At 33.3% G+C, this 25,187-nt stretch overlaps 1 protein-coding gene across 4 annotated transcripts in view; it reads left to right on the top strand.

The window, feature by feature from the left end:
• The first annotated feature begins 843 nt into the window (after positions 1-843).
• The window catches only part of LOC142319448 (protein IMPACT-like), a 30,604-nt gene continuing 6,260 nt past the window's right edge, over positions 844-25,187 (top strand). The window contains exons 1-3 of one of the 4 annotated variants that reach the window (XM_075356742.1): positions 844-873; positions 4,867-5,090; positions 11,502-11,774. In XM_075356742.1, coding sequence (XP_075212857.1) covers positions 859-873; positions 4,867-5,090; positions 11,502-11,774 — 512 coding nt within the window. In that variant the 5' untranslated portion in view covers positions 844-858. Of the gene's footprint in view, positions 874-1,628; positions 2,380-4,866; positions 5,091-11,501; positions 11,775-25,187 lie in introns of those variants that run through there. The other 3 variants (XM_075356743.1, XM_075356741.1, XM_075356745.1) reach the window with 3 other exon arrangements.

Genomic DNA, 25,187 nt, shown 5'->3' with positions numbered 1-25,187 from the left:
ATTTCTAGACATTGTAATTTTATTCAGACAAATATTATTAATAAACAATTACAAAAAAATTAATTTAATTTAGTATAGTAGTAATTTAGCTACCTGAATAGAATTGTTACCAAAATATATAATAATATATTTTAATATAATAACATTTAAAAAAATAATTTTTTCTTACTTTCCCCAGTGATCGATACTATTGTGTGTATGTGTTAACAATTTGATTTATTTATTTTTTGTTTCTCCAGATGTAAAACAAATTTTTAGGGATGTAGGATGTAGGAGGTATATCGAAATGAAACGACTAGCACTAGATAGGGAATCTTGGAGAGCTACATCAAACCAGTCATATGACTGAAGACAAAAAAAAAGAAGTTTCTCCAGATAAATTTTTAAATTTATAAGCCATTTTCTCTTAGTCCTCGTTTAAGCATGTGAGATTGATGTATGTTTTGTTAAATGATTCTCATATTTATTTTGTGTTAGTGACTGAGCTGCTACATTTTTTTTTATGTGGTAAGTAAATTATAGTGATATATTCTTCAATGTCATCTACAGAGAATTGGATGTACTGGATAGTCTGTATATAATGTACGAGTATATAAATGCTGGTGAAGTAAATTTACTTGATTATTCTCTTAGTAGGTAGTTGAAAATTTAATTTGTGGTTTATTTTGTTTATGAATATTAATAATTGCTCACAATTCTTGTTATATTGGTGCAAAAAGATGGTGTAAAGTTATATATACCAGTTTACTACTAACCCAAGAAAGGAGTAACATCATATAGCACCAAAATGAAAAACAACTGTACAGTCACTGAAGGTGATCACAAACAGGACTGAGAAAATTATGATTTGACTTTAAAATGTTGTTAAAAAAGGTTAGTTTATTTGTTCATTAAAACATTGTTTATGTAATTTTCAAAAATTATTATGGATAAATAAATAAATATTAATGGAAAATATGCTTCTTTACAGAAAAAGAAACATATGTTGAACAATAAGATTTGTAAATTCATAAAAATACCATGCTAATCCTTTAAATAGAAAACATAAGTTTTTGTGATGCAGTTGGCAAACGAGCGCATCGATTTTTATAAAAATTCGTAGTAAGATATCTTGCTGTTAGACGGAACGTTGTTCCACTCGTATAACTGTTATTCATTTCAAAATGAGTTTTTTTTAGACAGATAATTAGACATCTTACCGCTGCGTTGAAATACTAACTCCTCATCTAAGTTAACATTTCTACGCAGGATTCGTATGAGGCACCTTTTCTATATTAATAAATTCTTACGCAATAAATAAATATAATTTCATATACAAGCTCTCCAAATAGTATTTTGTGAGATGCTTGTTTCATCCCAAGGCCGTTGATTAGGAGGATTGCATATAATCCGTAACTTTATTAATTATAAAAAAATGAGTAAAAAACTCATTTTAATTGTTATTTCAATGACCCAGAAAAAAACTCGTTTATGCATTTTACTACCCTCACATGGACAATTTGAATACAAGTTTAAATCAATCTGAATTGATTTAAACTTTTGTTTAAGAAAATAATGTAGTATTAAAAAAAATGAAAAGGCTAGTTACGTTTAACATTTGGTGACATCAACTTGTTTACCTAGTTACATTAAATGGCCCTATAAGTTTATTTATTCACTAAGTGACAGTAGTCGTACTCTAATAACGGTCACTGTGAGGGATGACAAATATATAGCTTTGAAGAATGTCATGCTTGATCGCACTCTAACCCCTAACCCCGTTGGCTATATAAAATTTACTTTGTATTAACTATTTCTATTTATTTGATGTAAAAGTGTAGCAACGGAGTTAGTGTGAAATTCCTGTAGGTTCATTGCACTGAATAATTTTGGGCTTTACTGATTTACGGTACTAGGAATCAGGCTAGTGTTAGGCTAATAAGTTACTTAACTGCATTCTTTTTTAGTATGATACGAGTTCTGTTCAAGTGGTTCCACACCGTTATTTTTTGAGGTTATGGATTTAATGTCGAGGTGAAATTCAGATCAAGTGACATTACATTGTGTGAAAAGTAGCATGTTCACTGTTTTCTTTTATATTTAAAGTAGTGCTTTATAACTAGTTACAAGTTATGATATTAATTTATACTTTTTTAGAAATACAAAATCTAATTTCGGTATTTTATTAAAAATCTTGACCAATTGTTGGTCCCAGTTTATTGTATTTTTTTTTTTGAAGCTGTAAATTCTGTCTTAACTAAGGCTTGGATTGATACTGTCAAGAAAATACTGATAATTTGTTACAGTCAATAGTGATTACAGCCAAGGTCACCAAAATTGTAGTTATATCAACGAATTGATGCCATTAAGTGTACAATGGAAGATGATATAACAAGGCAGGTGTGTTGTATACATAAGTTATTTATTTTTGTTTACTGTATTGTGCTCTAACGCTCTATTTCTTGAAACTGGATGACATAACATAACCTATAAAAACATAACCTAATACTTTGTTGTAATATTGGATCAAGTATTATTAAATGACGCATATCAACACAATTCTAATTTTAACAAACATACATAAAATTGAGCGGTAAAGATTTGTATATAAAAGTTGGACAAGCTCTGCTAGTCAGAATATTTTTTTGCCTATTATACTTTGTGAAAGAAGGCAGTAAATGCAAAATCACAACTATGTAAATTTTTATTTTGATTAAAAAAAAAAACAAAATTTTATTAATTTCACTGTTTTTACTCGACTTTAATGGTAGGATCATTATATCCTTTTAGTAGGCTATTACACTTCTTTTTTTTGTATTTAGTAAAAAGGATTTTTTACCTTATATGCTAGTTATAGCCAACATTTTTGGTTGATATTATGCCATGTTGTAATTATAAAGCCCATTTTTTTTTAATGAGAACAAGCCCCCCAAGTCATAATCTTATGTTTCACTCTCAAAACTAGCTTAACATCCTAGCTTAACTAACTACAAAATCTGATGAATCAGATTTTGTATATCAAAATACCTAGAAAGGCAGGCTATTGATACAGAAATCCTCTCTTGATAATGTGTTTTGTAGTCAGGAAATTGATGAAAAAGCGGGAAAAATGTATTATTAAAAGAAGATTTTTATTAATAATTAAAATTATTAATTTTAATTATTAAAATTTTTAATTTTTAAGTTGCTCTGTTGTAAACTCATAATTTTGCTTCCAGATTGATGTATAGCTAGAGATGTGAAATTGGATGCTGTTCAAACAGACCAAAAAGTCTGATTGGGTCCTGCTGATTGTATTCTTCTTAAACTTTTGCAGATTCTAGTATACCAATTATAGAGCTGCTTAAAAGTTGTGATTATAGTTCTAGTGAGATTAATGCCACAGGCAAACTTAGTTTACTTAACATTTATAATTTAGTTAATGAATTATATATCTTATTGCCTTCTACACTGCAGCTTGGTATCATGCATTTAGTGCATCTATATTTATTAAAGACTGATAAGTAACACATCTTATCACTCAAATAACCAGCCCAATGGACAAAGCTAACATTCCTCATTCTCAACCTGACTTTAATCCACAAGTTAACAGTAAAGATCAGTTAAAAAATAAACATTTCCAGATTGGTATTCCAGATAAGATTTCCATTCAGGATTAAGTCTGTACATTTAACGCAACCTAAAGTCTTTAAAATATAAATGCCATTCCAAGTCGACTAATTTTCATGGGTAAAATTGTTTCCCATTAAATCAAAATTTTTGGGTTAAAATAGATTCTTTATATTTATATTTTCTTTCTTATTCCAATTGTAAGTCTCTTTTAACTATCCTTCTTTCTTCATCAATTTTTTTAAGATTTTTAACATTCTCCTGTAGCACCACATTTCAAAAGCTTCTAATCTTTTCTTCTCAGATACTTCAATCGTCCAAGTTTCAATTCCATATAAAGCTACGCTCTAAACATATACTTTCAAAAATCTTTTTCTGACGTTTAAAATAATTTTTGATGCAAGTAAATTATATTTTTGACTGAAAGCTTGTTTCACCTGTGCTATTCAGTATTTTATATCGCTCCTGCTTTGTCCATCTTTAGTAATTCTATTTCCCAACTGCAGTGTTAATGTAGATTACAAAGAATGTAGTATAGTTATTTCCCCACATATATTTAATATTTTGTATTTTCTGTATTCTATAAATCCTCCTTACATTTTTATTTATATTGTGGCAATTCTTGAATAGGCTTACATTAACAATTCATTAATTGAATGGAATAATCATGATTCATGTAAGTTTCAAATTTGATTCATTTACTGATCCACCTACCCAGACTCAGAAATCATGGATGTTAGATGATCACATTGTTTTATGGGACTTCTAATTGTTGATTCTTCGCTTAAGCAATTTAAAATATATTTTTCAATGTTGACATGGTTACATTATCGCTCAGTTTATACCAGATTATAAAAAAACCCATTAAAATTAAGGCTATTTAAATGGATATTATAATTCATTCATTCAAACTGTGGTATTCATTAACTGAATCTATAAATGAGTGATTGAATAAAGATAATTTGTTCATTATACATGTAACATAATGCTGATGTTCTCTTGGGTATTCCCTTCAGCCTTGTATTCAGCTGACAGTGATTAAATCAGACATGATTGAGGCATATTAAATTTGTATTATACATTTCATTTGGCTAGTGAACCGCTTATAAGTTGTAATGCAGAATACCTTTGCAACGCTGCCTAAGCTTTGTATAGCAGGTGATTCAGCATTAGATAGAATAAACCAGGTTTCGTGCTGTATGTATATGATATAATTTATATAATTAATTGCTTTAGTGTGTGAATTGCTTATTTTAATAGCTGTGATATTACTTTTAGGTTGATGAAATTGAATCTCTCAGTTCCATATATGACAAAGATTGGAGGACAGAAGATGAAGCTTGTCGTTCATATGCCATGAACGTAACAAATTCAGTCACTCTTTATGTAACTCTCCCACCTAACTATCCATCACAAGCACCACCAACTTATCAGATATCAGCTCCTGAATTATCTCATGATGAAAAGAATCAGATATCAAGAGTGTTAGAAGAAACCTATTTGTATGTATTGTTAGTTGTCATATTACACTCGGCACATTATTTGTGGGAGATATGAAGGGGATTAAGATAATAAATAAATATTCCTAAAATATGAAATTTTCACTTAAATACTATGTGGCAGGTTTTATAAAGTGATGTAGATATGTGTATTTATGTTTGTACCTAAGTACATGTATTATTTAATGTTTGGTGCTGTTGCCATTTAGTATATATGTTCACAATACTATATATCTTAATACATATGATATAATATGAGTAATATATATCCTTAAAGTTTTGTAATTATTTGTTCATACACGCTTCATTTCAGTCCTGGTGCTAGCACACTTTTTTATAACTAAATTACTCAGGCTCTGTTAAGTTTTTATTTTAATGAACGGCAGACAGAAAAAGTTCAGTAGGAAAATTTTGTTATATGGTTACAGGTTGTTAATACTGTTTTTATTATAAAATAATAAACGTGTAATATTTTGTATAATTTTTGTTATTTATAACAAGTTTTCATTTACATAAATTATTAATTCACAAGTAACAAAAAGAACAATCAGCAGGCATTTCGGTTGGTTTGGGATCACAGACAGACATGCTGATTCTGTAAAGTTTCTTGTGGTTTTAAATTTACAACCTAGCCAATACTTTTTTTACCAAGAAATTTACCTAGAATAAATGCTTTTTTTTGTCTTCAGTCATGTGACTGGTTTGATGCAGCTCTCCAAATTCCTTATCTAGTGCTAGTCGTTTCATTTCAGTATACCCCCTACATCCTACATCCCTAAGAGTTTGTTTTACATATTCCAAACATTGCCTGCCTGCACAATTTTTTCTTTCTACCCGTGCCTCCAATATTTAAGCGATATTTAAGCTAGTTGTATGTCCAACATCCTTGTTGGACTCCCTTTCTTATTATGGCTTCTTTCTTATGTTCTTCAATTATTACTGTTGCTGTGTGGTTCCTTTAAATGTTAGCAATTGTTCTATCTCTGTATTTGAACCCTAATTTTTTTAAAATGCTGAACATTTTATTGCAGTCTACATTATCGAATGCCTTTTCTAGGTCTATAAATGCAAGTATGTTGGTTTGTTTTTCTTTAATCTTCCTTCACTATTAATATGAGCGCTAAAATTGCTTCCCTTGACCCTATACTTTTCCTGAAACCAAATTGATCTACTCCTAACACTCTCCTCTTAATTCTTCTGTACAGAATTCTAGTTAATATTTTTGATGCATAGCTAGTTAAGGCAATTGTTCTGTATTCTTCACATTTATCTGCTTCTGGTTTCTTTGGTATCATGACTATAACACTCTTTTTGAAGTTTGACGGAACTTACCCTTTTTCATAAATATTACACACCAGTTTATATAATCTATCAATCGTTTTCTCACCTGCACTGAAAAGGCACTTCCTTGCCTTTTCCAATGCTTGCATTTCAATCTCCAACTATTATTAAATTTTCATCTCCTTTTATGTGTTTAATTGCTTCGTTAATTTCTTTGTATACACACTCTACCTCGTCATCATCTTGGGCGCTTGTAGGCATAGACATTAACAATTGTTGTCGGTTTAGGTTTCGATTTTATTCTTATTACAATGATTCTATTGTTATGTATTTTGAAATACTCTATTCTCTTCCCTATCTTCTTGTTCATTATGAAACCTACTCCTACCTGCCCATTATTTGAAACTGAGTTAATTATTCTAAAATCACCTGACCAAAAGTCGTTTTCCTCTTCCTACTGAACCTCACTAATTTCTACTATATCAACATTTATCCTATCCATTTTCCTGTTTAAATTTTCTATCATATCAACCTTTTTTAGACTTCTAACATTACACGCTCCGACTCGTAGAATGTTATTTTTTAATTTTCTGGTGATCCCTTCCTTAGTAGTCCCCACCCAGAGATCCGAACGGTGGACTAGTTTACCTCCGGAAAATTTTACCAAGGAAGGCGCCTCCATCTTTGTTATATGAAAATGCAGAGAGCTACATATTCTTGGAAAAAAAGCATCTGTAGTTTTCCATTGTTTTCAGCTGCGCAGTACTTAGAGGATTGAGTGATGTTGATTGGCCATTTAAGTCATCCTGACCTACGCCCTTAACAACTACTGAAAGAGGTGTTGTCCTGTTTCAGGAATTATTCCTTAGTCTGGTTCTTAACAGATACCTCTTCGATATGGTTGCACCTTCGGTCCAGCTATTCTGTGTCACTGAGCACTCAAGCCCCCTCACCATTGGCAAGATCTCATGATTCATAGAGGGAGAATAAACCTTAAAAATAACCAAAAAAACTTAGGCTGGTGTTTGATCACATGTAGTGTAGATATTCTAACCTTGTGAAATTTTTTTGTTAAGTTACAGGGAGGGGGTCATTTATTTGCCAATAGATTGTTAATGTTTTATATGATTATTTTAATATGATTGTGTATGAGGCAGACAGAACTCTTGAATAGCACAATGGCAGATGAAAATAAATTAATTTTTTTTAAAGTGCACAGTGCAAAACCTCTTTATTCTTTTATTTATTATTTTTATTAATAAATTATTATTAGTTTTGGTAAATGTGTTTTGTTATTTTTAAATCTATATAAAAAATAAGTTAGCAATTTTGATGTTGAAATGAAAATATTGCCATTACATTGTGAACCTCCTCACTGAATTACTGCAGTTAAATGATTGTGAAAAACACTGTCAATGAAAGCGATAATGTAAATAAATGTTTGACTGTTTTATGTTCAAACATTTTTATCCTATTAACCTGTACTTATTATTATTTATTGCTCATATTTTGACTATATGAGAGCTAGTAACTGTGTTTTGATGCACTAGTACTAATTATTTAATGATTAAAGTATTAGTTCTCTTTCTTCTGATTGCTGAAAACATTTTACAGGATCAGGATGGCTGTCTAAATCTAGAACCAGCAAAATTGTCTGCTGATATTTTTTAGATGTGTTGGTTTGTTTAAAAAATCATTAGCATGCCATAAGTAAATCTTAAAAATAAAAAAGAAATTACAGGATTAGGATACTGCCTTGTAATCCTAAACCACCCAAAATGTCTGCTGATTGTCTTTGGGTGTTTACTTTGGGTCAATATTTATAAGTTAAAAAATAAACTAATATTTAAACTAACTATTTATTTAATAAATAAGTTTGCTATAAATAAGTGTAAAATCAAATAAAGTTTTACAAGATGAGGACGTCAATTTGTTAAAATATTATTAGCTTGGTGTAAGTCTAAGATCACAAAACATGTTGTAGGATGAGAATGTCTGTTTGTGTTCCCAAACCAAACAGAATGTTTGCCAATTAGTTCTTTGTTTTACTTGTATATCAATAATTTATGTGAAAAAAAGATTGTTGGTTGTAAATAAATGAGAAAATCGTAGAAACTTTTCAGTTTATAATCTTATAATAAACAAAAGCAACCTGTACAACAACATTTTTGTACTTACCTTTTTCCATTTGTCATTTACTAAAATAAAATAATAACATGCCCTCAGCCTAATGTAATTTAGTCAAGAAAAAATGCACTAACTCCAGGAGTATTAGGTTAATGTGATGTATGTTTATGAACAAGGAATTTTTATTTAGAAAGGATTAGCCTACTTATTTTGTTGCATGATATTTGAGCTATTAAAATTTCAAAATTATTTTTATATGTACAAGTATTTATTACCACAGCTTTGAACTACACTTATGTAACTCAGTAACTATCGCTATTATTATCATCTTGTGATTCCAGCCAATTTTAATGGTGATTGGGATGACCATACTTAGAATGTGGATGTTAGTTTTTATATTTCAACTCTGCTTATATGTTTAATATACCATTGTGTTGTTATATGTTTTTTTATCTACTTTATATTTCATTTTATTGAGTTATGAAGATGATATCATTTATTTTTTTAATTTATATTTTATTAAGACATCTAATTTTAGTTAAGTTGGTATAAGGTGTTTAGAGTTTAAGGTGTTTAAGTTGTATAAAGGTGTTTAGAGGAAGACAAAGATTGGAATTTATTTAACAAAAACTAAGGATAAATTCCTCAGTAATAGTTGTGAATTGTGTTTTTTAAGTTAAGCTTACCGTAGAATAGAAAAAAGTGGAAAGTTATAATCAGTCAAATGACTGCTAATTTAAGGAAAAAACCTATAAGTTTTTAATCTTCTGTATTTGAAATTTTTTAATTTGAATTGGTTAATGAACACAAAGTCGTATTCATAACTAGTTAATTATATAATGAATGCTCATAAAATAAATTTTCCTATTTTATTAATGCTGACCATTTTTGCTGTGGATAACTCTGTAATGGAATGTGGTTGAATGTTACAATCCTAGTTGTAAAATTCAGTTTTTGCAGATCTTGAATACAGTTAAAGAACTCTTTTTTGACTAAGTATTTTTTACATTAAAAATATTTTTTGTTTATTTATTTTCTATAGAATCTTTTTTTAAATTGGTACTTCTCAATTCATCCTTATGTTTGTTACTAATGGATAACCACTCTTTTATTCTGCCCAGGGACTATAGTTTGATTTTGCTCAGATCTAAGTTCCATTTAATTACAGTATGTGAACTGGATGGCTGAGTACATAAGCGAGTGATCTAATGCCAGTTCTAGTTATACTCATAATATAAAAATGAGTCAACTTTTTCAATTCATTCCTATAATCCCCTTTGGAATAAAGAATTTATTTAAAATAATCACGAGGCATGTTTTTTTAAAAGTAGAATCTATTTTGATATAAAAACAAAAGTGTGTCACAAAAAAAAACTTTATTATATCAAAATAAACTTAGATATATACAGTGCTTTTCCATACATCCATTGCAGCACCATTTCAAATTGTTCTACTAGCTTTATTATTCCTGCTTCAAAACATTTTCCCACCGCGGATTTAAACCAACTAATTACAATTTGTACATCATTTCCACATCACTTCAAATCTCTGCAATGCAAGCCATTATTGTAAATGAATAAAAAGATAATCAGTAGGTGTGAAATTATGATTATTTGGTGAGTGTTGGTGTATGTTATATAGTGTGAAGTCTGTTTAAACCTTGTACTCTTTTTGTTACAGTATATGGTTGAATATTATTGTTGATAAATGAAATCCTATTGGACAGCTTTCCATGTCTTAAGTCTTTTGTTCCTATAGTATGTGAAAGCGTTTTTAAGGGTTTCACAATATGTAAAGGCATTTTCAGTTCTTTCACAATCAAGGAATTCAGTAGGCAATATCTCTTAGTTGTTCCAAAGAAACAGTGGTCGTAAGCTTCATGTCTGGACATTCTTGCTTAAACTTTCTGGTTCTCTGAAATGATGAATGCCACTACTTCATCAATTGCTGCTTGTTTTAATATTAATGTAGAATATTCATGTCTCCTCTTCAGTCAGTGTAGTTCAGTTCAATTTCATAGCATTGTAAAAATGTAGCTGTAAGAAGGCATTTTTCCTTGTGTCTATCTGTAAACATGTTGGCACTCACCTGGCTATAAAGATTTCTGAAAATAAAATGTTTAGAAATTTACTTGCTTATTATGAAACTAAATTGTATGTTTTTCTAAATTTTATTGTTCACTTTTCCAACAAAACTTTATGATCATAGAACACAACTGCTACATTCTTCATAGTGAACGTTTGCCTTTCAAAACAAACCTAACTTTACTTTCACATGTAACATTTGGTTCATAAACATCATAATTTCTTTGTGCAGCAAATCTTTTTTTTTCACTGTTAAGAAACAAATTACTCCTCGAACATTACACTTAATGGGATTATTTATTTCAGGATTCATTTTATTTATGGTATACATTGCAACGTATGTGAATATGACTGGGCTATATTATTCTAACAGTTGATTACCAATACCGATAAATATATGCTACACAAGCACTACCTTATTTCAAAGTATAAATTAACAGCAAAGTTGGAACAGCTCTTACTAAAACACGACTGGCAAAAAAAAAAAAAAAACATTGTTCTTTAATATAGGAGAATTATTAATGCAGGATAATTAAAGAGCATGTGGGTGAAAATTTTTTTATACAGTATTCATGTGTAGTATAATGTGTTTTTAAATTTATTTAAACATATATAGCCTGTGACACTCCTGGTAATGTAAGGATTCCAACACAGGGTCATAAACCAGTTCAGCCGTTGAGCTGCTATGATGGAACAAACATATATACATACATACATATACCCTAAATACATTACACTCCTTTTTGGGCGGTTGTGTAAAAACACATATGAGGCATGTGTACTAAATTTATGTATATGTACTAAAATTTCTGAAATTGAAAGAAAAATTTATTTTCTTTAGTAAGTTCGTATCTGTAAATGTATACCTACTATGACCTGCTGACAACATGATTTTTTTTTTTTTTTTTTTTTAATTTTACAGAGAAAATATTGGGGAAACCGTAATATTTCAATGGATAGAAGCTGTGAAGACATATTTAAATAATAAATCAGATTTGTTAGAAAATCTAGTGTCGTTAACTAGTATGCAAGAAATTAATAATGATACATTGGAATATACATACAACATAGACAAAGGTAAAGATAAAAAAGAAAAAAAGAATCTACCAAAAATAACCCATGGTGAAATTGTAGTAGATAGGAAAAGCACATTTCAGGGTCACACTGCTTGTGTTTCTTCAGTTGAAGATGTAAAGTAAGTAATTAGGAGTTTTTTATTTATATTTTTGAGTAACAGTGTGTCATAAATATATTACAATTTAAATTTTGAAATTGAAGAGAATAATAAAAAATACTAACTTTTAGTCAAATTAGTTGGGATGATGGTAATTCAGGTAATAGAAAAAATTAGAAAACATGAATTTTGTTAAAGTAATGTATATATTTACATTCATTGCACCATATTTTGTACTTCTGTTTCTTATATTGACATTTATTAAAGTAATTGCTAAAATTAATTGCTGATATTTGAATGACTGAAAATCGCTTGTTTAGGTGTGTTAGGAGTAACTTTGTATTTCAAAGGAATTCACTGATATACAGTACTCTTTTTAATTATTGTAATTAAAAACTCTATTTAATTAAAAATATATTAATTACACTTCCCTGCTTAGGAGGCTAGTGTCCCTATTTTTAACATTTTAAAATAACATGCCTCAAGGATCATAATTGCTCTGACAACATTGATGATTAAAAAGGAGCATAAAATTTCATTTAGAATTAGTAATTAGTAACCTACAGGGCAGGTTGAATATAATTACCTTACTGGCTATTCTTACCTTACTGATTTATTCTTTAAAGAATAAATAATTAGGTAAGAATATCTTTCATTTATTTTACTTCCTAGATTGATTCATTGATTTGAATAATATCAATGAACCTCTTTTTGTAGATTCTTCCCTTGTATGGACAGTTCACTTATGCAGATGGTTCTGTGCAAATAAAAATTTGTTTTTATTTTTTTAATTTCTCCTAATTGACTATATAATTTTTTATATTGACATTCTCTTGGCCAGAAATGGACACCAAAGTTTAAAGGTCATCATAATAGACTACTTTTATAGAAAATTATAATCAAAAGGCAATAAAATGTAGACTATTTTACTGTAAATGATGCTTTTAAGATAAATATATTTACTTTTTTGTTATGAAAACATAAATATCAAATAATACCTTGCCTTGGCATTTCAAGATAATTTATTGTATTAATTTAAATAGAAAAATATTTAGAAAAGTACTTTTATATTTTGAGATTTAAGCCTGTTTTGAGATTAATCATGATTAAAAGTCATATCCTTTTATTACCTTTCTTAGCCTATCAGTCCTGATTATTCTTTGCTTCTTCCTATAAATATTTCTGTATTATGATTTGCAATTGCTTATTCTTGCAGCTGAAAAGTTTGGTCATTTGTAACAAGTAAGTTACTTTTAATTCTGTTCAGAAATATTTTATGAAGTCTTAAATCTCTTATTTAATCAAATTCTCGTGTTTAGCTCATTGACTGCTGTACTGGTTATGTATGTCCCTATGAGTATTTACAGTGAGGCTTCCTGTTCTCCCCTCAATTTCCCTTTTGTATCTTTTTAACTGTCCTCCTAATTTATTTCTTTTATTTCATATTGTGTAATTCTAAAGATTAAATTTTGATGTTATAAGGATAAAATTTGTACCGAACCTGGGTGACCAGTACCTCACCATTTGAATGTGTAATTTACAAATAATTGTATTAATCGACTTACAAATAGTGTTAGAAGAGTCAGAAGCTTACAACATGTGGGTGTCCTGTAATGCACCAAAATTACAGGGATTAAAAAAAATTCTGAGCCAGCATGTTAAGCCATGTACTTAAAGAGCTATGAAAAATTCTGAAATGAAAATTATGTTTTTCAGTCTGATAAACATCTGCAATGCAACTTTATTACTATTTATTTTAAGAAGATTAAAATGTCATTTTTGTTCAAGCTATTTTTGTTACACATTTGATATATAAGATATTACAACATATAGTATGAAGTGATTTTTGTAGATTATAAAATAGCCTGTTTGTCGTTTGGTAAAACTAATAATTATTTATTTATTATTATAGCACTGTGACATCAGTGAAAGTAAATATCCACCTTTAAAAATTACATTCAATATTGTTTTGTTGTAAATTGATGCGTGTTCTATGTTTTTGCTTTACAGTAATATCAGAAATGTCTGTTAATAGTTCACATGTTCAGCTTCATTAAAAAAAAAGTTTACTTTCTGTATATCTGTTTAAAGTAATTTACACAAAATAAAACTATTTGTATGCTTAAAGAAGTGTTTACTGCAACATAAAAAATGCTTGCAGTTGCATATTCATTGTCATGGCAAGATGGTTCAGCAGATTAACATCGAAACTGATGAAAGTTCTGTTCTAAAATTGAAGTATCAGGGATTTTGAATCACTGTGAAAGAAAATATCCTATATAAAATGGGTGACTAAAAATTTTATAATAGCAATTTGGGGAACCAAAATTTTCACCACAGGGAATTAGAATTTGCAGTGCACACTGATTAACTTATGAAAAATTATAGTGATGAAAATTGTCGATTGTTTCTAGTGAAGGTGAGCTATGATTTATTGCATACTGGTATATTTTTTTAATAACCTAGTTTTTCTTAACATTTGAAAGAATAGCATTGTAGTGTAATATCAGCAATCAGTAATGTGTGTATTATAGATCAAAGTAGTGAAGTAATTAAAGTAGATTAAAGGGTGTTTCATCATGAAAAAAGAAAAAATAATTCTGCAACAGCATCAGTGAAATATAACTTCAAAAAAAGAAAAATGAGGTTACCTTCTATAAAACGGTAATAACCACATTTTTCTCATTGTAATTTATCTTAAGGGAAGCAACATTTTGTTTATATTTAGATCTTAATAAACATGCTTTTAAAGTATTCTAATTTATTGGTGTTTAAGCCCCTTTTAAAGCAAACAGATGTATATTTTCTTTTATATATAACAAATTTTTTTTAAAGTTAATACTTACAAGACCCATATTCCTCTGTACGAATATATTGTATTTTTGTAATCAAAAACCAACTTGAACAATCCAGGTACAGAATTATAAAGTAAATGGGAAGACATTTATCTCATTTTTTATTCCAAAAGCACTTTTATGGGATCCCACATCATCAGTTGTATATAATATATTTGTATAAAATTACATAAGATATATTAAAATTAAAAGATAAAAGATTAAAATTACAATTATATATATAAAATAAAATATGAAGTCATTTAACTACATATATATATATATATAGTAGTTATATATGATATATATAAATTGACATCATAATTCAAATTTAAAGTTAAAATTAAATTTAAAACTTAAAAAAATAAAATAAATAGAACAAATTTATACTATGTAACCTGGCCAGCCAATGTCACATTACTGAGTGGATTTGAATGAAATTGTTTATATACGAGGTGCAACAATAAAGTAATGAGACTGATGTGAAAAAAAAATGTTGCGTACCGTTTTAGTCATGTTTAGTGTTTCTCCTTCAAAGTAGTTCCGCTCTGATTGCACACACTTATTCCAGCGCTTCTGCCATTGATGGTAATATTTCTGGAACTCATCTTCTGTAATATCCTCCAAGACCCTCATCACAGGTTTTTGGACATCTTGTGTTGTTTGAAAGTGGTGTCCCTTGACCGCCATTTTGACTCTTGGAAATAGAAAAAAGTCGCACGGTGCTATATCTGGTGAATAAGGTGGCTGTGGTAGTACTGAAATTTGTTTTGAAGTTAAAAATTGCTGTACTGATAGAGCAGTATGGGATGGCGCATTAATGTGATGCAGAATCCAATTATCAGCAATGTTGGTACGGACACGAAGAACTCGTTTATGAAGTCTTTCTAAAATTTCTTTGCAGAAGTATTGGTTAACTGTTTGTCCAGGAGGCACCCACTCTTTATGAACAATTCCCTTGGAATCGAAGAAGCACACAAGCATGCATTTCACTTTTGACTTTGAATTATAAGAGAGCTTTTTATACGAGAGCTTTTTTTGGTCTGGGTGATCCCTTTGAGCACCATTGTTAACTTTGGCGTTTTGTCTCTGGATCGTATTGAAAAAACCAACCTTCATCACCAGTGATAACACGGCTCAACAAATCTGGATTGATTTCCGTTTGCTCTAACAGATCAGCTGCCACAGTTTTCAGAGTTTCTTGCTGTTGTGTGAGATTTTTGGGGACCATTTTTGTACAAATCTTTCTCATACCAAGATCTTCAGTTAATATTAGACGGACCGTTTCTCGATTGATGTTGAGTTCTTCTGCAATCATTTTCACGGATAATCTTCGATCAGATCGTACAATTTCACGCACCCTGGTCAGGTTGACATCTGTCTGTGAGGTTGATGGTGTTCCACTGCGGTCTTCATCTTCAACATTCGTTCTGTCTTCACTAAAAATTTTATGCCACCGAAAAACTTGAGCTCTTGACATAACCTTCTCTCCAAAAGCCTTTTGAAGCTTACCATAAGTTGTTGCATTTTCACCCAATTTAACGCAAAAAGAAATGGCATACTGTTGCGCAATATTTTGCGGTTTCATTTCTGTGATGAGAGACACAAACACGTGTTCACTTATTACAGCACAACTCACGACTAAGCAGTTGCATCAATGTGCCGCTTGAACTAGAAGTAGCTTGTAGCTTATATACCAAGGTCAATGATGGTGTGCCTATGCAAGCTGCAGGGTTGCCACATCTTGCAAAGAAAAATCAGTCTCATTACTTTATTGTCGCACCTCGTATATGAACACAGTTGAAAGTTTGATAAAACATTAAGGAACTGAACATTACAGAATTCACAAAATTTAGCCTTTCACTTTATTCCTTTCTCCTTTTCCCATTTTCTCCACTCTCCTATTTCTCCATTTCACTATTTCTCCCTTTTTCTTTTTTCCATTTTTCTCTATTTCCCTATTTACCTTTTTTGTTTTTCTCCTTTTTTTATTATTTCCCTTTTTCCTATTTCCTTTTTTGATTTTTTCCATTTTTCTTATTTCCTCTTCTCGCTTTTTCCTGTGTGATAATAGGTCCAGTAGTTTTTTAGTCTATACCAGACACACATTCGAACATTGCCTTTTATACATATAGAAGAAGAAAATCTGTTTGTATGTTTATTTGTTTCATAAATATCTCGACACTAGTGCCACCTCATAAGTATAGTTTTTGTAAAAAATCTAAATGTAACCCTAAAAAATTGCTACTCAGCAGGAAGACACAAGGGATCCAATGTCCCCACACTTCTTCGCCACTGCCCACCCAAGCAAGTATGGACGGATGGCACTCCATGATAGGCCAATCTTCACCCCCCACATCCACACACATCATGCAGTCACAGCTACTCACAATCCCAAGCAAAGTCCCAAGCATCACAGGTTTTTGTCATCAGTATTCTTGAAGCAAGCTTGTAAACATCATCCCAGGCCCACCTACTGGACAACATCTAGTCCATTGTCCTCTCCGGAATATGCCAGACTAATCCAAGCTCCAGTCTCACACCATTCCATCTATAATGTTTATAGATGGTATGCTCGGGTGTATCTGGTAATTTGCAATACCTGTAGGCAGAGGTAGCACGCTTTCCAAATTGACACAGGTATCCTTCAAACTTCCCATGCTCTGTTAGTAGCTGGGAGAGGTAGAACCCCACCTCCCCGAAGTTATGCTTCACCCATGAATCAGTATTGTAATATGCAGAGTTCATTCCCCACTAGGTGAGGCATTCCAGGTATCTTGCCAGTTTCTCAACAGTATGTGCCTGGCTTCAGCTTTAGGCATGTCAGTATACCCGAAAAAGCATTTGGGTCCTCAACAAAACTGGAGGAACAGCCACAATGACTTCAACCACACTATGAGAGATCATGCGGTATTACACAACAGTACTAATAACTGCTCGCCATTGGATTGACGACAGCCTATTAACATTCTTTTTGTAATCAAATGCCTTAATCCAGGCAGGGACAGTGTAAAAAATAAGGGACAATACCACTTGCAAAATAAGACGCCTCTTAGACACCCTCGGTCCTTGGTGATTTCCCATAAGCTGACCCAACTTAACCACAAAGTCTCAGCACGTTCATCAATCTTTGCCATATGAGTATTGAAGCATCAGTTCTTATCAATTCACATGCCGAGATATTTAGCACACCCCGATGTGCAAACAGTGATCTCTCCAATTGCAACTCATATTTCATGAATTCTCCTTTCCACAAGGGCACCGTGGTCTTGTGAGGAGCCAACCTCAAGCCCCTTAAATGTAGCTATTCACTCACCTGATGGACCGCAGAATTTTCCAGGTCCTCAACTTTAGCCTCAGTGTAGCCAGTGACCAGGAGAGCCAGGTCGTCAGCATAGGCGACTGGCTCAACATCCCCCATCAAAATTGAGGCTTAATAACCCATCAAAGGCAAGGTTCCACAAGAGTGGGCCCAAGACCCGACCCCTGCAGAACCCCACCAAATATGTCAAAGGAGAATACTCTGTCTTCAGTCTGTGTTGACACCTTCCTCTCATGTAAGTAGGAATTAATGAGGCTCAGAAAATACCCACTTATACCATGAGCATGCAGCGAGTCGATAATCACCGGCCATGGAATGCTACCAAAGGCATTCCTGACATCTAGGAGAACCAATATTGGTGTTTTCTGTTGTTGCTGGGTGCCCCCAGTCTGATCTTCTGCTTATTCAAGTACATGCTGGGTAGCACCCACGGTCGATCTCCCCTTAACAAAGCCATAGTGATTAGGGAATAGGCCACCTGAATCCACAACTTCCTTCCAGAGTCTATCTACAATTAGCTGCTCTAAGAGCTTACCAACAGTATTCAATAATGATGTAGGACGATAGGCAGTCCGACTCCTTTCACCATACAAGAAAACTACAATTTTGTAACACATTGTTAAACACATCAAGGAGAACCCAAGGGTGCCTTGACACAAGTATCTTAATAGTAGACCCTGGAACTATATCTGGGCCTGGGCTTTTATCAGGATTAAGCTGTAAGGCCACTTTGCGTGACTCCTCAACAGTGAATCAATTCATATGAGCCGCTTGTATTTGATTCCAAGCCGACTCGGCCACTGGAAAGAGCTCCAAAATAACACAAGTAGCATCATCTCTGCTTAGGGGGACAGCAGTTTTTCCTAACCTGTTCATAACAATTTTATACACTTCCCCCCATGGGTTGACATTAAATCTGCAAGCAAATCAAGTCAGGCCTTAGCTTTGGCCTTTTTAATGGTAGCATTCAATATACCTCTTGCACGACGGTAGGCTAGAATCAGTTCATCAACAACCCGACCAGCTCTTCTATGCTGTATGCTGTAGTTGCTCCTGGCCACAAGAGCTGCAGCCCATTTGTTCGCAATGTCATTGGACCACCAATATACATGCCGCTTACCAGGGCCAACTGGCATTCCATCATGCAAGCCCTCTTCATTTGTGGCGTCTGACAAGCTCTCAGGAGTAATGGGATTATTTACTCCAAACCTGGCAACAACCCTGTCAACAATACCAACAGCCTGAACAGCAGACTGTTTCCATTGTTGGGGTCGTACAATATGTTCAGTCTGGAACCCAAAAGTGATTGCTCTATGATCACTCATGATTTCCTTACATAGAAGCTTTCAGTCTTGAATCCTAGAACCAATTCATTCAGATGTTGCTGTAAGATCAACAGATGACCTACGCCCCCTTCCAATGAAAGTAGGAAAGAGCCACTCATTGTGAACAACAAGGCTAACTGTAGAGAACATAGTCACCAGAATATATCCTCTAGAAGTAGAGATCATTCCCTCAAGCACAAGGGAATGTGAATTAAAATCTCCAGTTAAGATAACCAGGTTCCTGGCTCTTTGATTACAATCTTCTAAATCACGAACAAAGTCGTGATACCTATCAGCACTTAAGTTTGGAGAAATATAGCCTGAAATGAGCATACAATCAGCAAGGTCTACTGATGCATAGCCATCACCTCTAGAGACTTGGGAAGTGGTATACCAGTCCGAAACATTTAGAATGGCAGCTTTCCCAGATCGGTCAACAATCCATGAATGCATGGTTGCCCTTCTCTTATTGGGCTCAGCAACAGTGAGGACATTCACGCCATACTCAATCGTAACACGCCAGATAAGGTCATGAGCAATAGAACCCCTATTAACATCTACATGCGTAATTCTCATTGCGTAGTCTGTTTACAGTCCTTAGACCCAGCCTGATGTCCAACAATAGCTCAGGAAGCAAACTTTGCAGGCTCCTTACAATTTGCCCTTAGGTGACCTGGTCCACCACACCGGAAACAACACGTTGACTGATCTGGTCCCTGCAATATGTAGCCACGTAGCCGGTCTCCCAGCATCGGTAACAGTGATCATCAGGCTTCCGGATACTCACATGGCAATGGACCCAACCAATACGAAGTTGCTGATCAGTTAACTGTTTAGCCACTTGATAGCTAGTCATAGCTGCTATCCTTGTCATCAAAAGCTGACCTAACCGAGGACAACTTAAAATCTTCAGTTGCACCAACAACCTCTAGCAAAGAATCAATATTCTCTTTATCAATAGTATCTCCATATATGTCCTTAATATGGACTATCGATGACTCTCTCTAAATTTGATATCAGCCTGAAGTCCAACAGCACTAGAACACATAACATTACAGAAGTCTTCAGCTGCAGCTGCTCCCTTTACCCTATCATGAAGGTCTTCATTAGTCCCCTTCTGCATGGACGGGGTTTCACCAACATCACCAAAAGACACAAACTCCTTCACAGTCCTCAGAAGATTGGCATACGATCTTCTCTGCACCTTAACAATAACTTATCTGCTGTCAGATACAGCAGGAGTAGTTCGACCAACCCTCCTGCCCTCAGCAGGCACCGTGTTACCAGAAATCAGATACACTCTGGCAGTATCAACACATCCATGAAACAAATAGATCAACAGCTTCTGAATGTGTTCTCCAAGCATCACCTGGTAAAACAAACACTGGCGAAGACACCAGAAGCACTTTTTTAATAGAATCCAGTAAAATAGCCAAATTGATTCATCTCCGGAAAACAAGTCATAATGCACCCAACCTCGTAGGGGGAAGACACCCACCGTGTGACATTACCGGTTGCCACACCCCCCCATTCCAAGCCCTGAGGGGATTTAATTGAGGTCATCTATAGATCTTCTAACTGATTACATCTCACAGTCATCAGTCAGGCTTCGGTCGGGATGCCACCAATGTTAACCACCGCGAGACACCATGAGGGGATAACATCATGGTGTCTCGCGTGGCATTACAAGGTCACTACCAAGACCGCCATCGGCGGAGGAAAGCCACGCCCACGGTCGCACGGGTTAACATACCCTGGCGGTGCAGTCATCCCCAACAGCAGGAGCCCCAAATCGAATCGCAAACAATACCAATATAACCGTGGCATGATGCCAATGCACCTACCTCCAACCAATCCAATACCTAAGCTGGAACCCTAGCCACCCGGGGACCTACCACGATCGACTACCTCGATTAAACTCCCTCTGCAGACCTACACACGGCAAGGGCGTGAAGAAAACCAGCCACTATAGACCACTCCTCGTGGATCAGCCAGTTAATACAGACATCCAGAAAGGAATGTATTCTCTCAAGTTCCCTAACAGCTCGTGAACATTCGACCTCTTATCAGGGATAGACGTAGAGGACGTCCATTGTATCATCACTCCTGCAATTCGGGCATTGATTTGAATTCACCAAATGAAACCTAGCCAAACTCACCTGAAAGGCACCATGCCTGGAGAAAAACTGTGTAATATCGACTGGGGGCGACCCATCCAATCGCACCTAAATCAGACACGTAGGAAATATACCATGCTTCTAGTAACCTGTGAGGGTTTCATCCCATCTGACCTGCCAAGATGCAAGGCCCCGGTCTTCAATCTCCTGCTTTCGTTCTGATGTCAGTAGGTTATTTACCTTGGAAATGTAGCATTCTTTACGCTCATAAGCCAAGATATCTATTGGTTTGAGTCCAGCTATAACACAGACTGCCTCCTGCGAGACTGTTCTATAACCGCCTACAACAGCCAGCAAGAGGAGTCGCTGGGCCCCCAGCAAAATGTCCGTGCAATACCAAAAAGCCATCCGGTGACCCCAGATAGGCGCAGCAAATGGCTAATAGCTTTGCTGACACTCTTAAAAGGACACGCATGATACGGTAATCCAATCGTGATAAATGACTACAGATTCCATAAAAAACATCAGCCGCCTTTTTTGCTACATACTGTAGATGTTCCTTGAACTGAAAATTCTCATCAAGGATAACACACAGCTATTTTTCAACTGTAACATACTGAATAGGGAGACCAGCCATCTGAACCTGGATTCATCGGGAAGCAACCAATCGGTCCTTAAGAGCAACATCATTGTGGTTTTCTCTGGGCTGAAAATCATCTTATCTTCACAATCAGAGTGTCTCACAAGCATGAGCAGCTTGGAACTCTACCTCGTTACGCGAATCCCTTCAATCAGTAGCAGTGCATCGTCAGCATAAGCGACGACACGACAACCACATGGTGACCTTAAATGCAACACGGAATCAAATTCTATGATCCAGAGAAGGGGACTCAGAATTCTGCCTTGAGGGCATCCTTTAGTTAAGGTCTTATGAATCTACGAGCTGCCACCACACAGGGAAACAGTCTGATGACGAAATTACTTGAGAGCTCTTATTTTCACACTAAATTCATTTCATGTACACTTACACTTCTGCATCTGAAACAGGGCAGAGGGCCACCAAAGTTGTTAAATGCCCCGGATATGTTCAGAAAAATCCTGAATACATATTTACATGGACTAGAGGAAGCTATATCCATCACCTTTAGTATGGCATCCTCAGTGCTCTTGCCTGGTCGGAAACCATACTGGTTGTCCATTAACAAATGTCATAATGCACCGTAAAGCGTGCAGATTGGACAAAAGAATCATCCTCCCCTAACACCATCGAAACCTCCTTCCTTACTTCACCCGCTTTAGCTCCTGGCCACTGTGCCATAAAATCTGATTTGCTCTGAACACCAGCAATATCCTTAAAATGACTTAAGTCGCCTTCAGTCGGAAGAAAGATCAGTTGTTCAACCTTCTGCATAATATCAGCAGGCCATCTCATTTTTACAAGCTTACACAATTCTGCATCCGAAATCATTCAGCAAGAACATCGACAACGTTCTGTTTACCGTGCTCTCATGGTCATTCAGTCTGCATGGAAACCTTAGTAGAGGTATTTAGTTGCAAAAAAGACATTTCATAAAGAGAGGTCACCACAACCTCTAAATTCAGAGCTTTTCCAGTGCCCTAGTCACACTGATATTTCTTCTTGATATTGGTATTCTGTAGAATGAGCTGCTCCAAAATACACAATTCCTCCAATAAATGGTCCATATTGGATCCATCAGTACCACTCCCTTCACTACTATCGTAAATAAGGTCAGACTTTCTCTTAGGGGTTCCTGTGGTTTGAGATTCCTCAGTCTCAACAATCATCAATTCTCTGTATCAGAATTGTGTAACTCCGGTAAGTTGATAGGCATACGCTGTTGTCCAACTGTAGTACGGTGAGGCTTCCCTTGAGAAGGTTCTTTTTGGGCCATTCCAAACCAAAAAATACGATTTCAGTCTATCACAATATTTAATATATTTTATATTGTAATTAAAGCTATTAATCAACAAAGAAATTGGAATTTATAAAATTGCAATACTCAATACCATAGCTTAAGATATAAAGCTATTAATCTTATCGTAAAGATAACAGTGAAAATAAAATAAAATTTATTTTTAACACTAATAATAAGTAGTAGTCAATGCCACCTGCACAGAAACCCCAATATTTACTTCGGTGTTATTAATTAATGATAACAAGCAATGTCTATTGTTAATAAAAGAACAATAGCAAGATAAGTAATAAATAATTTCATACTCACAACAAGAGGCCTCCCAAAGGGAGCACAACAAGCGATTACAGACCTTATTATTTATGCAAATAAAAAAAAAATAGGAATAATCCATTCACCAAAACTCATAAAAAATATTGCAAATCAATTCTGATATCCAATCCACAGTATGCGTTTAACAATCCATATATTAAAAAAACCACTAAATTCAGTACAAAAACTAATAAAGCAAGAGCTCATAATAGCGACAACCAACCTCCAACTTGGCTCCCCAGTGCCACCTAGTGGGTTCAAATTAATTCAGAAACCTTCACAAGCGTGCGCACAGCAACTCACCAAAGTTTCATCGCAATCGGTTGAATAATATAGGAACACATATGGGACAAACAAACAAACATTCATTTTTATATATATTTAAGATTATATGTAACTGATGATGCAGGATTCTGCAAAAATGCTTTTGAGATAAGTGTCATCTTATTTACATTGTAATCCTGTACTTGGGTTGTTCAAGTTGGTTTTTGATTATAAAAATATAAAACATAACAAAATTTATCTTATTTTTATAAATAAGTACACTACAGTTAAATTCTAAATTTATTATTAATTTAAGTATTTTTATAACTGTTGGATTATAATAAATATTTATAACTCTTCTATAAAATAGACGTACTTAGTATTTTTATTTTTATTCAGTTTGTCTCTTATAGTGTAGAAAACACTATTTTTCTAATGTAATAACTAAATGTATCAGTAAATAAAGTAATTACTAAAGAGAAAAAATAATTAAAATTTTTCTTTTTCTTCCCTTTCGTACAGGCATTTTTCAGCATACAGTAAGTTAGTCAGTAATGTTAGATTTAATATTACTTTTACATTTTAATTACCATTAAAGTCACCATCTCATGTAGCCTAACCTGACACCTGACTACAACATAAAATGTAGAAGTAATATTAAATCACAAATTCCTGACTAACTTAATTATCTTGAAAAAATGCCTGTAAGAAAAGAAAGAAAAGCTTGTTTAACTATTCTTTGTTCATTTTCATAATTATTCTAGATCATTGGTTCTCAAACGTTTTTGCCCAACACACACATTGAGAATCAAAAATTTTCTAGCACCTCAAAATTTTTAAACTTCCATCTGTTAAAAATAATAATTTCAATTGCTGTTTTTAAGATGCATTCTTAAAAACAGCAATTGCATTTATTATTTTTAAAAACAAAAGTGGCCTTTTCTCTTTAAAATAGAATATTTTGGTTTAGAAAGATTGTAGACATACAAAAAAAAAGATATATTTTTAGCTATAAAGTCTTAAGCTTTAAACCATTTTAATGCAGTTTACTGAAAAACTTTTGTTTCCCCAATGTGCTCGATCAAACATGAAGAAAAACTTTCAAATTTTAAAAATTTTCTTACAATTGATTTTTTCTTTTTAATTTGACGATTTTTGAAATCTGAAATATACTGTCAAAAAGTAGAGTATTAAAGCTTTAATGCTTTTTTTATTTGTTTTTCTAAGTCTCTTGGTTGCAAAGTTAAAGTAGTTTGAATACAATCATTTTTTATCATAAAATATAGGTGTCTCTTTAATTTTTTTTACTAGTGTAGAGTAGATATT

This window comes from Lycorma delicatula, chromosome 2, assembly GCF_047948215.1.
Source record: "Lycorma delicatula isolate Av1 chromosome 2, ASM4794821v1, whole genome shotgun sequence".
Taxonomy (NCBI): Eukaryota; Metazoa; Arthropoda; class Insecta; order Hemiptera; family Fulgoridae; genus Lycorma; species Lycorma delicatula.
The sequence above is the reverse complement of the archived record's forward strand: the minus strand, read 5'-3'. Positions and strand labels throughout refer to the sequence as shown.